Raw genomic sequence first — 17,522 nt, 5'->3', positions numbered from 1 at the left:
TTCGTATCCGATGACGCAAAACGGAACCCATCAATCTACTGTTCCCGTATATGCAAAGTTAGATTTTCCAACTTATGATGGTACGGAGGACCCCCTAATTTGGGCCCGTCGTTGTGAACAATTTTTTGAGAATCAAAGAACAACTGAAGCAGAAAAAGTAGGTCTAGCTGGTTTCCATCTTTTGGGAGAAGCACAGATGTGGTATTACCAATTGAAGAGAGCTAAGGGACCCATGACTTGGGCAAACTTTTTGAAATTGTGTTTTCAACGCTTCGAACCACCAGAAGGAAGTAACCCAATTGGAGAGCTAGTCACCCTTGGACAAACAGGACTGGTAGAACTCTACCAAAGGCAGTTCCAGGAAAAGTTGGCACGAGCAGATGAAATAGTACTGGAACATTTACATGTTGGGTTATTCACTGCAGGGTTAGATGACTCCATCCGATTAGATGTACAAATACATAAACCAGCAGACTTGTACATAGCCATGAGTTTAGCTAGGGCCTACGAACAGAAACACCAACTGCAAAAGTTTACAACGAACCGCAAAGGGAGTTGGCAACCGTTGAGGATAGTGTCGGGAAGTTCCACAATGACTAGTTCTTCGGGCAATCATTCTTCTCCTTTTATCAAACGATTAACCAAAACCGAAATGGCAGAAAGACGGTCTAAAGGGTTGTGCTACAACTGTGATGAGCCTTATTCCACAACCCACCAATGCAAACGACTCTTTTGGTTAGAATTGAACAATATGGATGAAGCTACCTATATAGAAGAAGTAGAGGCTGCTCCAGAAATTTCCCTTCATGCTATCACAGGTCTAACGCATGCGCGAACCATGCAGATGCAAGCTATAATTCATGGACAGCCTGTGCTTAGTTTGTTGGATTCAGGTAGTACCCATAACTTTATCAGTGCAGTAGCTGCTCAACATTTAGCTCTTCAAATCGAGCCTTTAAACAACACTAGTGTCTCTCTTGCTAATGGCGACAAGGTGTGTAGCATAGGGTTCTGCAAATGAGTAACATTCTCTATTTCTGGACATAGTTTCACTGCTTATTTTTTTGTTATTCCATTGGATGGCTTTGATATTGTTTTGGGGGTTAAATGGCTACAGATGTTGGGTCCTATTTTGTGGGACTTTGCTGCACTTACTATGTCATTTTCGGTGGAAGGGAAAACTATTTTATTTCAAGATCAGCACAAAGTTTATACATGCTCGGTGACGCCATAACAGCAGAGCAGTAGCTGGACAACCTTTTAGACAAATTTGGGGACTTATTCCATGAACCCACAGGGTTACCACCTATTAGGCACTGTGATCACCGAATTTGTTTGCTTCCAGGAACAGTCCCTGTCGTGGTTCGGCCTTATCGTTACCCTCACAGACAAAAAGATGAAATTGAATGCCAGTGTACCGAGATGCTTCAGCAAGGTTTATTCAGCCAAGTAAATCTCCATTTTCCTCTCCAGTCTTACTAGTTCCTGGGCAAGATGGATCTTGGCGACTGTGTATTGATTATCAGAAATTGAATAACAAAACGGTTAAGGATAAATTTCCAATCCCAGTTATAGATGAGCTTCTCGATGAATTACATGGAGCATGTTACTTTGGATTTACGGACTGGTTATTACCAGGTTCGCATGTATCCTGCCGATGTGGAAAGAACAGCTTTTCGTACTCATCATGGACATTTCGAATTTCTCGTCATTGCCTTTCGGCCTTACTAATTCCTTATCAACATTTCAGGCATTGATGAATGAGATATTTCAAGCCTTTCTACGCAAATTTGTACTTGTTTTCTTTTATGATATTTTGATTTACAGCAGCAATTGGGAGAGCCACCTAGTTCACATGCGTCAAGTTTTTCAACTCCTTCGGGCGCATAAACTCTACTTGAAGCGTTCTAAATGTTGCTTTGGATCTACCACGGTAACATACTTGGGCCATATTATTTCTATGCAAGGTGTGGGAGTCGATACAAGTAAAGTCCAAGCTATTTTGCAGTGATCACAACCTCAATCTATTACTTCCCTGCGTGGATTTTTGGGTTTATCTGGATACTACCGTAAATTTGTTCGTGATTATGGGCAACTGGCCACTCCCTTAACTCAAATGTTAAAAAAAAAAATTCATTCCAGTGGACTGAGAAGGCGTTACAAGCATTTGAGGCACTTAAAGCAAGCTTTATCTACGGCCCCTGTTTTGCAGCTACCTGATTTTACTGAAGAATTTATTGTAAAGTGTGATGCTTCAGGAGCAGGTATTGGGGCTGTCTTACAACAAGCGGATCATCCGATTGCATTCTTTAGCCGCCAGTTAGCACTAAGGCACCAAAAGTTGGCTGCTTATGAAAGGGAACCGATTGGTTTAGCGAAAGCGGTTCAACATTGGCGTCCTTACTTGTGGGGACATTCTTTTCTTATCCGCACAGATCACTTTAGTCTCAAGTACTTGTTGGAGCAACGGTTGACCACCCCTCCACAGCAACATTGGTTGAGTAAATTACACTTCGTCAATAAAATAACTAACCAAATTATCCTCTCAATAAAACGTACCCGCCAGTGTAACTTGATATTAAAAATGCCTTTCTAAATTCGAGTTCACCCAAGGCATCTAACCGCGGACTCAATTCTGGTCCACTCGGTTGCTCTGAAGTACTAAAACTTTCTATGTGCATCGGGATTCGAGAATTAAAAACAGATTCGCCTATACAATTAAACCAACAAAGGATTAACAATTAACAATAAGAAGAAATCTAAAAAATCTAAGAAATCTAAGAAGAAAAAGAGATAGAGAGAGTACATTGTTGGTGCATCATGAGACGAGTAGGAGTAGGCGTAGGCGTAGGGCTACGACTCGGCTGTGGAGGCGATTGAGGAGACACGCAATGGCGTTTATTAGGTGAATCATTAGCGGCAATGTTCATTTTTTTTAACCAAGTGAATAACGAAACCATAGAAAGTTTTCCTAATAGGCTCATTGGCGATTGTACGAAGAACATCGAGAGCCTTTTCTTCACCGATTGAAGCCAGGTCTCGCCGAGCCTGGTATCCCAACGGCGGTATTTTCTGACACGTACAGATTTTGTTCATCAATTGCTCCACGGTAAGAGGCAGAAACACTCCTTGCTGCAGCTGCTGCGGCGATGAAAAAAGCATCCGCCATGGAGTAGATTATTAGTTGTTGTAGGGAGGAGAGTGAGTCTTTTAGTTTGGAATGGAACTTGAGCTGGTGCGAGAGGAGAGAGTGCAAATGCCTTAAGTGGTTTTTAATTATTTGAACGGCAATGGATACAACACGTGACAGACGTCTGTTCGTTTTCAGTGAATTTTCTGTCCCCTCCCTATACATCAGTCAGTAAGAGCAGCACAGCAGATAGATGAGTAGAAATTAAGAAGACTTCACTCGCGCCTTCCAAGGAAAGTAAACTAATGTTCTAATAATTAATCTATCCTCTGGTTATAATTTAATATTTTTATTAACTATAATATTATTAAAGATATACTCCATCCGCACCTATAAAAAGCCTTTTCTCCTAATCAATCAAATTGTATTTATTAATTTACAAAAAATCAATGATATAGAATGTAAGTTGAAAATAAATATTTTTTCAGATAAAAAAGTTACAAGATATGAGTTTAATATCTTTTTATTTATAGATATAAAATAAATAATTTAATTTAATTTTTATAAACATAAAATATTAAATTCTACTCTATTTTAATTTTAATTAATTTACTTTTCTATTTTTCGGACGATGAGTGTGAGTTTTTTCTTTTCTTTATTGCGGAAGAGATGTAAAAGAAGAAGAAATGAGGCATAATATAAAATGTCTTTGTATTAATTTTTTCTATAATCTTTCATATTTTTATTTGATTTGAAGTAAAAATATAAAATAAAATATAAAAATTTATTAAATTTAAATAAAATATTTTATTTTTATATTTATTTTTTTAAATACTCAATTAAAAAGATTATATTTTTATTCTGACTCAAATCCTTCTCTTATTTAAGTAAAACTAATTCTTTCACGAATAAATTTTTTTTTTTTTGTATTTTTTGCTAATAAAAAATTAAATTGATCAGAATAGAAATGAGCAAAAAACAATCAAAACGAATTCAGTAGGCTTTTGGCAAACCAAACTGAATCCATTTAGCTTTTCGGTATGAAACAATTACAATTTTGATATTAAAGTTAAATTCAGATTGGTAAGTATTTGGATTTTTTTAGACATTTTTTGTCTGTAGGCTGTTGTTAGATAGAAAACTATTTGTAAAGGCAATTATTTTTTTCTTTTTACAAGAAAATTTTAATGCCCAGACTATGATGGATCCTCGTAAATAAATGTGGAATGCATCTTCTAAATTAATCAATAAACAATCCTTCCACTTGTTCACGAAAACATTCTAAATTAATACGACAAGGAAAAGAAATATCATTTAGTAATTTTGAAACTTTTACTTCTTGAAGAAAGCTTATTTTGGTTTATTTCACAAACCATTAACAATAATAATAATAATAAGAAGAAGAAGACTAATAACCACAGCACTTATACCTCTCAAAATTTACAAATTTCTTACAAATCGCAAGTTAAAGTATCAGTAATTTCCTATTCACTCCACAGGGAACTGCTCAATCTTCTCTTCTTCTTTTTTGAGAATGAGAATTGCTCAATCTAAGCGGTCGTTAGCGCCGCCCGTTTACAAATAAAAGAATACTCCAATAGAGCAACATCAACAATATGGTGGGCTCCTTATTCCCACTTCAGATGGAGTAATATGCTGGCTGCTGCTTCTAACTTGCAGCAGTTTCTATGGGCTGGAATGTACGCATAAGCAGCAAATAGCAATGACAATCTTTACTTCAATTAGGTGTTTCGTCATGTGATTTGCTTTTAGAACATAGACATACCTTTGCAAATACAAGAATATGGCATTAGATTTTTTAGGAGCAACTTCTTCCAATCATGGTAAAGTAGGGGTCGCCAGACCCATAGACTGAGCAACTTCCCTCGCAGAAAGATCGTCCGCTTGTTCCTTCATATATCAAAAAAAATTTTAAAAAAATTAACACAATTAACATTAATGCATACCAGGATTACTCGATTCAAGGCAGATTGCTAGCAACGATAACCTTAACAAATTGTGAAACGTGAGCATCCATACCTGAAGACGATGCAATAAATACATCAAGAATAAGTGTACAAACACCTGCATATAATTATTCATGGTCACTGATTGTTCAAGGTATTTGCTTCCACATAATCCATGTTTTGAATTTAAATACATCATGAAGATAGCTCTTGTTACCAGATAGAAAAGCAAGATAAGTCGAGCTGTTGGATATCGCCATAAGAATCTGGTGGCTCTGGCGGCTCCAGAATCCAATAGCTTTGCTGCCTTCTGCAACTGCACAGAGTAGGTTGAAACCCAAGGTCACAGTAGGTAAATAAATAAATGAGGAAAAAGTAGGCTGATCAATATCAGCAAACAAATACCTGCATGCTTGCTGCTGCCATATGACGGTGATGCAAGGGGAGAGGCCTGCAATTGTTATGTTATTTGCAAAGATTAATGTAAATAACTACTCTCCAAGACAAGCTAAAGTGAAATCCTTAAAACTGAGCAACACAACTTGCACCAATATCTATAAAATTAAAAAAAGAACAACTACTGCAAAAATGTCTACTTGGAATTGAAACAACATACTCAAGTGCCTTCATTTCAGAGTCTTCCTCCCAAGATGATGAAGATGCACGACGAGAAACTCTACTTCTTTCTGCCTCAATCTGTTTGACATCAATGGTGACAAATGCAAAATAAAGATATTCATGTTACACGCCATAGAAATATGGAAATCAAAAGTAGAGGTCACCATCATTTATCAAGTAGCATTAAATATCTAAGAACAGACCTGTGCTTCTTGAATCCGCTTTACCTCCTTCTCCAACTGAAACTCTGCTGCTGCTTTTTCACTTGCCATGGCTTCTAACTGTGTTTGCTTGTAGTACTGCATCATTAATTATGACTAAATGACAGGGAGCCAGTACATATTATTTTTTTAAGAAGAATAGTATAAATATAAATTGTATTCTAAATTTTTATTACCAATAGATCAGTTAGCTCACGATAGCGCTTCTCCAGCTCCATATGCTCCTGTAAAAGGCAGCTATAGTCAATAAGATGCAAGTGGAATATATTTGTAGAAGTTATGAGACGTGACAAGGCTTGTGTACTGACAGTTATGACAGACAAGACAGAATCCTAACAGCAATAAAAGGTAAATTTAGACAATCCTAATTGTTGGGCAGTAGATTTGAACTAGTCCATCTACTCTTCTACATTTCTACCACATTTTGACCTGCCTATCTCCAAAGATAGAGCAATTAAGCTAGAGGAATATCAGAATACTCTGTCCTTCTACTAGTCAGATGGCACCGAGCTTTCTAAGGCTGTCCTTAATTCATGTTCAACATCTGCCAATTTAAAAAAAAAAAAAAAGAATTGGATTCCATAAGCTAGGAAACCACACAGGTTACCTGACGTGAGTAATGCTCAGCATCCCTCTTCATGGCAGCCATTTCAACTCTCATCTTTTGCAGTTCAGCCTGCAACCAAATGAATAGATCATAGAATATAAATTGTCAACAACACTGTTAATAAATGAAAATGATAAATGGGCTTGGGTACAATTCATTCCCAAAAGCTAGCTCAAAGGAAGAAGGTGTCCAATCCACTTATATATACTATAGGTGTCCAGTAACCAAGCGATGTGGGATAAATACAACTTCTAACGCCCTCCCTCACGCTTTGCGTGACATACAAACGGACCGGGTTCAAACCCATCATCACAGACAAAAGACCGGCACTGATACCATGATAAATGGACTTGGGTGGAACTAATTCCCAAAAGCTAGCTCAAAGGAAGAGGATGCCTAATCCACTTATATACACTATAACAGCCCAGTAACCAAGCAATGTGGGATAAATACAACTTCTAAAAGAAAACAAGCTCATCCTGCTAATCTGTGTGAAACTAGAAAACAATCTCCAGCATTTGATGAACACAACATATAGCAAACTGGCAGATAATGCTTGCCTCTGTAGAAGAAAGCTTATTTTCTGCATCTCTCTGACCTTGACGTGCGCGTTCCACTTCTTCCTGCCATGCCTGCATCTAAACATTTTTTCAATGCAAGTCATTTATATAAACCATTGAGCGATAAAAGTTTGGCACAGTTACTATCTGCTGTATTGCTAAAGAACAGAAATAGCACTGCATCTTTTCTTGTTATGTAGTTAGCAGGAAAAATCATATTTTACTTATTGACCTTAACAGCTCTTACAGGTAACAGAAAGGCAAGCCGCATTAGACTGCATACTTTGATGACACAGATGTTACATAACATACAGCTTCAGAAGAACTATCTATTAAGTCATAAACACAAGGGAATAATGTCTTCCCAATGTATCATACCTATCAGAAATTACTCACTGACAGATAAATTAAAAGGATCCCTATCACAGTCTAATGTATGTTCGCAAAAGAGTAAGCAGTATGGATCTGTAATCGTACCTGAATCACTTGATTTGCCTCTTCTGGGGATTTCTTTTGTCCACGACGAACACGGGTTTCCATATCTTGCAGCTCTTGATTTAACGATGCACATTCAACCTGATAGAATTTAATGATAAGTTTCAGAATTTCTTAACTGGTTTTTCTTAACGCAGATGGGAAAAGGAAAATCACCAGAAGCAAAGTTAACACAATCTCTATACCTCAAGCAGTGCCACCTTCTGCTCAAGTTCTGCTGCCTTTGCTGTCCTCTCATCTGCAATTCTCTAAAAAGGGAGACAAATACTACATTCAATGAAAACATTAGACAGTAAGGTGAACAATCATAGGTGTGTGCCAGTTTTGACAACATAACATTAAGTCATAAAGTTCCCAACTCAAGGCAGCCTATGTTATTTTCTGGACAAATAACATAGCTCATGACTATGTCATTATGGACAAGTCAAATGCATAATCAAGAAAATGGCTAGAATTTCAAAAACATAACCCATGTAACATAAAAACAGCTGTAAGCAGTGCTCACATTACATACTAATTCAGAGAAGAACTTAGGTTACTTTAGCAACAAATCACAAGCATTGGTTGCTATTGCATTACCTGGATCCTAGCAAGGGCAGTGGATGCCTCAACAGCTCTATGTTCCAATTCCACCTCCCTTTCCATGGCTGCCTATTTTACCATGTGGAGATTATCAGCACAAGTGACAAAAGGAAACACATAAACAATTAAACTGTTGAGTTGATTCAGATGCAAAACCATTTTGGTAGCATTATGTGCTGCACGTTCTTCTTCTGCTCTCCGTTCAGCGGAAGACAGCTCCTCCCTAAGTGCCTGACAATAAATTATATTTTGTAATCTGAGAATCTCAAGATGAAATAGCATTTGCAAGGATGTGCTAAGAATGGAAGTTAGTTAATTACAAAGAACCTATGATTTTACCTGCATCATCCTCGTCTCAGTCAGTTCTCTGTTTCTCATGATAGACTCCATGTTTGCCTGAAACGTAACTTCATTGTTACAGAGCCTCCAATTACCACTAGTATAATCAACTAATATAATGCCAATCTTCGGGAAGAAGGGACATTAATGTTTAACAATGATGGCAGATAGAAGTATATCAAGACTACAAGAAAATAGAACAAGTTCCCAGAAGGATAATTGAAACCTTTATAACAAACTTAAGCGGCTCACATGAGACAGTGGAAGGGCTTGTCAATTTTTTTAACTCCAAGCGTATGTTGATAAATAAGATCTTTTCCATTTTATAGAGTCAAGGACCTCACTTATCCAAACAGTTTTAAATGGATTAAAACATATGAAATTAATTTACATATAAATGGAAGGCTCCAAGTATATTCATCAATCTAGAGAGAAGAGAGAGAGAGAGAGAGAGAGAGAGAGAGAGATTAAAGCTTATCTTTATTCTATTTCACATTAACACACATTAAATCTTCTATTTGAACATAATCTAGGAGGAGCGGGATCAGAGAGTTGTCAATTATGGTGAAGATAGTCACTTAACAATAGATTGTACAACAAAACTTCTCAAGGTGGAGGCCGAAAAGGCATGCACCATTATCCTGAAAAAGTGAAGTGGAGCAAACCTGCAGTGAAGCCAGATTTCCTTCAGACAAAGCAGCCTGTTTCTTGAGCACATCTATAGAATTGACAAGGGCCTCAATTTCAGAATTTTTTGCAGCCAAAGCCTCTCCCATATTTGACTCTACTCTTGTCACTTCACTTTTAGATCTGGACAAATCTTGCTGTAGCTGCTTAATGCGAGTCTCGAGTGATTTACTCAGCTCCCTCTGTTAAGGAAGAATCTCAAATGGTAAAGAAAATTCCTTCAACACTATATTAGGTGCATATACAAAAATTTGAAAATTTCAGGAAGTCCATAAGGGTCAATAACAGAAAACAGCTTGTTTTCTCACCTCTGCGATGAGAAGTTCCTCCAGCTGTGCATTTTCAGATTTGTATTCTTGAAGGCGGGTTGAAAGTCCAGCACAAACCTGATTATTGATAGCAGAACAGTTAACAGTGCATCCAAAGAAGGATCTGAGGGAAAGGAAGCTACTATTTTGGAGGCAAAAGGAGTGTTGTTTCAAGCTGATTCCGGTAATGCTTCCTAGGACCAAATCCAACAACTCACCCAATTGCAATAAGATGCATAATCCAAATCACTAGACTATTGTAAATTTTGTTTTACTCAAACAACATTTCATGCCACCTTACTGCAGCTTAGGACTATGGCTTGTGCTCAGAATACCTAACCAGGGCCTTTAGGGAAGGACCAACAATGGATAATGGATTTTATTTCACTAAATAAATAGCTAGCTGAAGCAAGCTATAAAATTTAAACAATAACCTTATGACTTTGATGAAGCCAAAATTAACAAATGGAGCTTACCCGTGCTAGCCTTGCCTCTTTTGACTGACCAGTGGAAATTGCAGTCTTAAGCAGTCCTTGAGCCTGCAAGCCAACTAAGGGATCTAATCAGAATAATCTAGAGAGCAAGCCCATGAGATGAGCAAAACTCATGAAAGATTGCAGCACATGATTTTCTCTCCTAGAACAAAAGGGTTTACCTCCTCGAGTTGGTCCTGTATCTTCTTAGGTGAATTATCAGCTTTCTGCTGATGATGATCCTGTTGATTTACAACAGGGTTAGCCTTAAGATCAGCATCTTTTAGTACAATTTCATCATTTATGGGAGTATCAATATTTGCTGATTGAGATCTCTCTTGATCAGTTTCTAAAGGAACTTCAGCATCGCTTAGCTTGATATTTACCCCAGCATCAATTGGATGGTCTTGATGGTCTTCATTGAGAACCTCTATTTCTTTGGCAGGTAATGGTGAAGGAGGATGTTCGAGAAAGCCATCAGGAGCCTTCTCATTCAGAATCTCACCATTTGAAGTTGATGTTTTGGCATCTGCATCAGCAGCAGCGACAGGAACTTCCACATTATCAGTATCATGTTTAACAACTTCGTTGGCTAGTCTTTCTGGTGATTTAATGCTGGAGGCATCTTTGTCAATATCCTGCTGCTGCTCAGCAACTACATGGAGTATTGACTTGCTAGTGGGAGCAGTATCATGTTCGACTGAAAGCGCAGCCCTATCTTCAGATTCCATTTCTAATTGTGAAGTTTGTGTAGTAATAAACTCCGCTTTAGCACTACTTGCTTTATCGGATTCAATCTTGGAAAGCCTCTTCTGAGCCTTCAAATAGCCAACTTGTAAGTTAAGTCATCTGATGGCTTTGAGTAACATGAATTTGTTACTCCAAAATAAAGACATGTAAGTGCCACCCTAAGAATAGAGGTACCTTTTTCTTTCCCCTTGCTGTCTTGGGTTGAGATCCTTGTCCATTAGAAGCTTAAAATTTTCAAAAGGGAAAAAACAGACACAATATTTAGCAGCAGATAACATAATTGAGATATGAAATATTAGTCATTTCTTGCAAAACTTTTTCCTCCAAAAATATAGCATCTAAATGTCAATAGTTTAAGTTGCCTTAGCTCGCACAATTCAAAAAATAACTTTTGAAAGCTTTAAGGCTAGAATTGATTGAAGTAATGACACAACTACAATTTTGCTCGTACTCGCTAAACATTCTGCTGCAACTTTTTTTGTTTTTATTTGGCTAAAAATAACTAAAAGTGGCCAGAGATAAGATTATTTTGCAAGAGAATCAAAGTCTGGCAGCAAGTTCTAAATTATAAATTCAGAAAAACATTCCATCAATCCTAATTCTTAAGCTTAAAGCTCTTGGGAATAGCATTCTTCACCAAACAGCAACTCTAACATGAAATAATCAATTCTGATAGCCTCTAAGTTTGAATGACCAAAAGCAGATCAATACCAATCATATTCAATATTCTAAAGAAGCTGACAATCAATTAAAAGAAAGGCAATATATATATATGATCCCAATTAAGGTGAAGAAGGCCTGAGAAATTAACGAATAGACAAAATAAGATACATACCTGGTGATTGAGAATCAGAATGCTCATCTGCCAATTCACTCACAACCAACTTCGCCCTTCGATCCACCACTTCAAATAAGTCTGACAATAATGAAAGTATAGAATTTCATGACAAGTACCCCAAAGAGTCAGATATACTTCTATATATTCATAATAGTATGCTAAATAAATCCATTGCTGATTGCTGTGATGCAAAAACAACTACACTGCCAATACTTTTAAATATAACAGTTCGTATTCGAAATGTACAAACAGCCATCAGTGCATTTGAATGTAGCTGACGGCATTAAGTAAAAAAGTCCTATTAATCTTGATCTAAACTGCCAATAGGTAAAAATTGTAGTACAAATAGCACTAAGTAAAATCAGATGAAACAAAAAAAAAAAAAAGGCGCACCGCATTATATGACAAGTCCAATACAAGCTAATTAACAACAAATAGAACAACATGGAAACAGTAGCAGATAAATTAACTGTCAATAGAACTTCTGGATCAGACCTTACAGTAATCGAAATATAATTGAGAAAATGAGAAATAAAGAAAAAAGGAAGGAAACAGAATTATGATAGCTGACGATATTAATCAAACCTTCTGCAGCTTTGAGCCACGAAGCCATTAGTTAATAATAAATTAAGCCCTAAAGATAGATCGGTAGAGCTTCCATAAGCTAATGAGCTCTATAATAGAGAGATTTGGATAGATTTTGGGATAAAATTAATGTGATCTCTTTGCAATGAGTGATTAGTGAAATTTCTTGAAGAAATGTGACTGGGATTTTGTTTATTGAGAATTTGTTGTGACAATGAAAGAGGAGTTAGTTAGCCTCGGCTAGGCGTGTACCGGCAGCAGCAGTAAAATTAAAGAAATTGAGCTGTGTTCTGGTGCTCATGGATCTATGATCGCATGCGTGGGTCAGCCAATCCAGCGGCAATTCAACACTTTGTTTGGATTAGGCCCAATATTTTTGTGTATTGTTGGGTCGGTGTTCTTGATGCGAAGTTGAGGCCCAGCTGGAGGCTCCTTGTCTCTTGAATAAGCCTTCGTGTTCAAACCCATTAGCATGTAATTGAAATTGGAGTTTTCCTTTTCTTTTTCCTGAAGGATTTCAATGTATTATGTTACATCTTATGATATCTTGGAAGGGCTCACCCAATGCACCTGGCTGGTGCCGGGGTCAGAGAAGGATATGTATATAATAATAATATTTCTATCTTGAAGTAAATAATGATCTTTGATTTGATTAGTCTTTGAAATGAGTATTTCATATATGCTCCAATGTTGTTATGGGATATATTCAACCAGTTTGGGTTCGAACATTAGCCTTTTCAGGCCTAAGAACCAATATGATAATTAGTTTAGATAGGGCGGTCAACCTACTGCAAACTTGTACGTATTAGTGTGTAAGACCCATGAAAGAGTAGGGTCTTCTTACATTTGTTATTAGACAAAAATTCTTATAGTGTGGTGAAGAAATCTCAATCCAAAAAAATATATATATATATACTTTTGAAATAAAGATAAAAATATAATGTTATTTTATTTCTTAAAAAAGTTTAAAAGTGATATATTTAACCTTTGGCAACACGATCAAAGATTATTTAATTAAATATTTTAATTTAATGTATTTAATTATTGAATATAAATTTAATATGCAAATTCTCATCGACCCATATATCCAAGTAGAACAAAAGAAATTCCTAGTTGTTATTAATATCACTATAGGCCATGTCGTATAGTAGGAAATAAATTTTTTAATTTTTTATGAGTTCTACACAATTATAACTTACTTCTAAGTGTACTTTCTTGTAATACTAAAAGTCTTCCTGTTGATAACCTTATAATTCATGTATATATATTCGCTGACAAATGAATGATAAAAGAAATTTTACACATATTCTGAATTTCTACACGTATCAAATTTTAAATTTTTAGTTCTTTCAGAGTTAGACATCCATATCTTTAATTTATTGAGAGTTTAATGGACCAAAAGCTATGTAATATAAGATAATTATTCTTTTATATGTACTATAAAACTATTTTTAAAAATAAAGGTTTTTCTAGCTCGAAAGAGACTTCGAATTTTTCAGGTCGATATTGGTATATTTATAGGTTAAAATATATATATAGATATATAAAAGGTTAACTAAAAATGTTGCTAATAATTTAGATTTATGTGTCCTCAATTCTAAAGTTAAAAAGACTCGACCAGAAAATTTTACAGGCAAGTAAGGTAATAGTAATGCATTTATTTATATATATGTTGATGAAGTGTAGGACCTCAAGTGTCAAATTATTGAGGAACAAAAGGAAAAGCTACAATCACAAAATAACAGTATGATAGAGTAGTGAGCAATGTACTAATGATTGATAGGGTTTTGCAAGAACGGAATCAATAAAGTCTTTAATTCCCTTTGAAGAGGGGCAGAAAGTGCCCTTTATTGAGCACCAAAGAGTGTCTGCTCCTGTTTTAATTTATATTATGAAATCATTTCTATTTATTAAAAATAATAATATAACTTAATTAAGGACAAAAATGAATCTAAGTCTAAAAAAATTTCTCAAGCGAATATTAAATATTTATGTTTATATTTTTCAATTTTATTGACATAGTGTTTTTAACATTGAATTCAATGATCTGTGTGCTCACCTAGTAGTTATCTGAAATCACAATTATGAAAGATAGTTGAACTCCAATAGATCATCAAGAAGTTGTGCTTAAGACTCTTTCTCTAAATTATGCACAATTTCCTGCAGAATCCAGCAATGATGCAAATGTTTTTCTTCTACTGTTAATTAATTTAATTATTTTTCATTATAAGTCTTATCATCAACTTCACTGGAGGTTTGAAATCCTTCTTTTTTTCAGAAAAAGAAAAAAGGCTTCAATTTGAACTTGTTGCCACACTATAAGCAGGGATTTTAGCAAGTCTTTGCTGCTTCATACCAACTCTCACTCTTTCAACATCTTGCCACAAACCTTTACTAGCATATATATTGGATAAAACAACAAAAACCCCATCATTCCAAGGTTCCAACTCGTATAAATGCTTAGCCACCCACTCGCCCATCTTCACATCTCCATATTTCTCACAAGCACCCATCAAACACCCCCAAATTACCACATTTGGCTTCATTGGCATCCCTTCCACAGTCTCTCTAGCCTCTTCAAGCAACCCAACTCGCCCAAGCAAATCCACCATGCACCCATAATGTTGCATCAGGGGCGTTATCCCATAAACATTCTTCATCATTTCAAAAAATTGCTTCCCTTCTTGTACCTTGCCACCATGAACACAAACACTTAATACACCAATGAAAGTCACATGATTAGGCCTAACACCAGCCTCTCTCATGCAATGGAAGTATTCAATAGCTTCATTGACATGCCCATGCATTCCATAACCTACTATCATAGATGTCCAAGAAGACACATTTTTTTCACCCATTGTACAAAACACTCTTCTTGCTAAGTCCATTCTACCACATTTTCCATACATGTCAATAAGTGAATTCATCACTAAAATATTTGTTCTCCCAAAAACATTAGCATGAAAAACATATTTATGCAATTGAATAGCTAAGTTCAAATCACCTAAACTCCCACAAGCCGATATTACACTAACCATAGTCACATCATCTGGCACAAACCCACATTTCCTCATCTCTATAAATATCTCAATCGCTTCTTTGGCATGCCCACCTTGACTAAGCCCTCCTATAATAGCATTCCAAGAACCCAACTTTCTTTCAGGATTTTCCTCAAACATCTTATACGCATTCTTAATATCACCAGATTTAGAATAGAAGCTAATGAAACCACTTTCACAATACTCATTGGACTCAAGACCAAGCCTTATAGCAACGGACTGCAGCTGCTTACCGATCTCAATAGAGAAAATCTGGCACGCAGCTTTTAAAACAATTGGAAGAGTATAAGAATCAGGCAAGACCCCAGCTCGAGACATGGAAATATAAACTTGCAATGCTTTGACAGGAGCATCTAGTCTAGTGTACGATCTTATTATATTGTTCCAATGGAACGGGGCGGAATAAAAATGAAGCAAGTCGCTACAGATAATATGGGCATAAATTTGGTTCAAATCTCGTAAAGTGGTGCAATTTGATGATTGGGTTGCTGCCCATTTGGCTATGTCTTGAGCTGATTGGGGTAAAGGTGGAGTTTGAGCATCGGAAGATGCAGAGAAGAAAGCAAGACTGTGATTGAGATGACAGGAAATGGTTAGGTTTTTGAAAGTTGAGGATTTTCGGAAGCCAAGAAGAAAAAGATGGTGGAGAGAGTTCATGTGTATCATTATAAGATTCAAGTGGGTTTTACATGTATATAAATAAACAATATGTAATTTTGTTAAACTGAAACATCAGAATACATAAGATCAATAAGATACGATGGAAGGAAAGTCCTCCCACATTGCATGACCTGATACAAAAGATCAATAAGATACAATTCAAAAAATAACTTTAGAAAGCTTTAAGGCTAGAATTAATTAAAGTAATGACACAACTGCAATTTGGTCATTCTCAATAAATATTCTGCTCCAACTCTTTTTGTTTTTGTGTTTTTCTTTTGGCTAAAAATAACTGAAAGTGGCCAAATATAAAATTATTTTGCAAGTTAATTTATCAAAGTCTGGCAGCAAATTCTAATTTATAAGTTCAGAACAACATTCCATCAATCCTAATTCTTAAGCTTAAAGCTCTTGGGAATAGCATTTTTCACCAAACAACAGCTCTAACATGAAATAATTAATTCTGATAACATCCAAGTTTGAATAACCAAAAGCAGACAAATACCAATCATATTGAAGAAGTTGACAATCAATTAAAAGAAATCCAATATATATGATCCAAGTAACCATCCAGATATCCCAGCAAAAAAGCTTGAGAGATTAATGAATAGACAATACAAGATACATACCTGGTGATTGAGAATCATATTGCTCATCTGCCAATTCACTAACAGCCAACTTCGCCCTTCTATCTACCACTTCAAATAAATCTGACAATAATGAAAGTATGGAATTTCATGACAAGTACCTAAAGAGTCACAGGTACTTTTATATATTCATAATAGTATGCTAAATAAATCCATTGCTGATAGTTGCATATTAGTTCACAAATGCTGCGATACAAAAACAACTACACTGCCAACACTTTTAAACTTAGCAGCTCGTATTCGCATTGTGCAAACACCAACAGTGCTGATGATTAATCAAACCTTCTGCAGCTTTGAGCCGCGAAGCCATTAGTTAACAATAAATTAAGCCCTAAAGACGGATCGGTAGAGCTTCCATAAGCTAATGCGCTTTGTAATAGAGAGATTTGGATAAATTTTGGGATAAAATTAATGTGATCTCTTTGCAATGAGTGACTTAGTGAAATCTTTTGGAGAAATGTGATTGAGATTTTGTTTATTGAGAGAAGTTACTTAGCCTGGGCTAGGCGTGCATCTGCAGCAGCAGCAGCGAAACCAAAGAAATCGAGTTTGTTCTGGTGCTCATGGATCTATAATCGCATGCGTGGATCAGCCAATCCGGCGGCAATTCAACTCTTTGATTGGATTAGGCTCAATAACTTTGTGTATTTTTGGGTCGGTATTGTTGATGCGAAGTTTTGGCCCAATTATATCTGTCTCCTGAATGGGCCTTCGAAATTCAAACTCATTAACATGTAATTGAAATTGGATTTTCCTTTTCTTTTCCCCAGGGATTTCAATGTATTGTATTACATCTTATAATAATCTTGGAATTATTCACCCAGTGCACCTGGCTGGTGCGCAGCGGGGATAAGAGAAGGATCTATATATATATATATATATATATATATATATATATATATATATAATATTAATCTTGATTTATTAGTCTTTGAAATTAGTATTTTGCATTTCCATATTTTTCTATGTGGATTGGATGTATTTCACTAGTTGGTT

General features: G+C 36.0%; 2 protein-coding genes across 5 annotated transcripts; both read right to left on the bottom strand.

Annotated features, from left to right (window-relative positions):
* Positions 1–4,533: 4,533 nt before the first annotated feature.
* On the bottom strand, positions 4,534–12,434 carry LOC8268300 (golgin candidate 1). Of its 3 annotated transcripts, none has more exons than XR_007215143.1 (22): positions 12,161–12,434; positions 11,573–11,653; positions 10,912–10,961; positions 10,170–10,805; positions 9,991–10,053; positions 9,515–9,592; positions 9,185–9,388; positions 8,520–8,576; positions 8,337–8,411; positions 8,178–8,249; positions 7,784–7,846; positions 7,581–7,679; positions 7,104–7,181; positions 6,544–6,612; positions 6,113–6,160; positions 5,919–6,014; positions 5,714–5,793; positions 5,503–5,548; positions 5,315–5,413; positions 5,171–5,215; positions 4,917–5,041; positions 4,534–4,823 (listed from the first exon to the last, which is right to left on the bottom strand). XR_007215143.1 is itself a non-coding variant. In XM_048372021.1 (22 exons), the coding sequence occupies exons 1-22, from the start codon at positions 12,186–12,188 to the stop codon at positions 4,970–4,972; spliced, it is 1,995 nt and encodes a 664-aa protein (XP_048227978.1). In that variant the 5' UTR covers positions 12,189–12,433; the 3' UTR covers positions 4,534–4,969. The 3 variants fall into 3 exon arrangements, 2 of the variants coding, with proteins under 2 accessions (XP_048227978.1, XP_048227977.1); XM_048372021.1 differs by having other exon boundaries at positions 4,534–5,041; positions 10,170–10,229; positions 10,374–10,805; positions 12,161–12,433; XM_048372020.1 differs by having other exon boundaries at positions 4,534–5,041; positions 12,161–12,433.
* Positions 12,435–14,268: 1,834 nt separating this feature from the next.
* LOC8268302 (pentatricopeptide repeat-containing protein At1g77170, mitochondrial) lies at positions 14,269–17,193 on the bottom strand. Of its 2 annotated transcripts, none has more exons than XM_002514190.4 (3): positions 16,809–17,193; positions 16,509–16,589; positions 14,269–16,010 (listed from the first exon to the last, which is right to left on the bottom strand). In XM_002514190.4, the coding sequence occupies exon 3, from the start codon at positions 15,883–15,885 to the stop codon at positions 14,455–14,457; it is 1,431 nt and encodes a 476-aa protein (XP_002514236.2). In that variant the 5' UTR covers positions 15,886–16,010; positions 16,509–16,589; positions 16,809–17,193; the 3' UTR covers positions 14,269–14,454. The 2 variants fall into 2 exon arrangements, with proteins under 2 accessions (XP_002514236.2, XP_048228389.1); XM_048372432.1 differs by having other exon boundaries at positions 17,019–17,193.
* Positions 17,194–17,522: the final 329 nt, after the last annotated feature.

The sequence above is a fragment of the Ricinus communis genome, chromosome 3 (assembly GCF_019578655.1).
Source record: "Ricinus communis isolate WT05 ecotype wild-type chromosome 3, ASM1957865v1, whole genome shotgun sequence".
NCBI lineage: Eukaryota > Viridiplantae > Streptophyta > Magnoliopsida > Malpighiales > Euphorbiaceae > Ricinus > Ricinus communis.
This window is presented reverse-complemented; position numbering and strand designations above follow the sequence as displayed.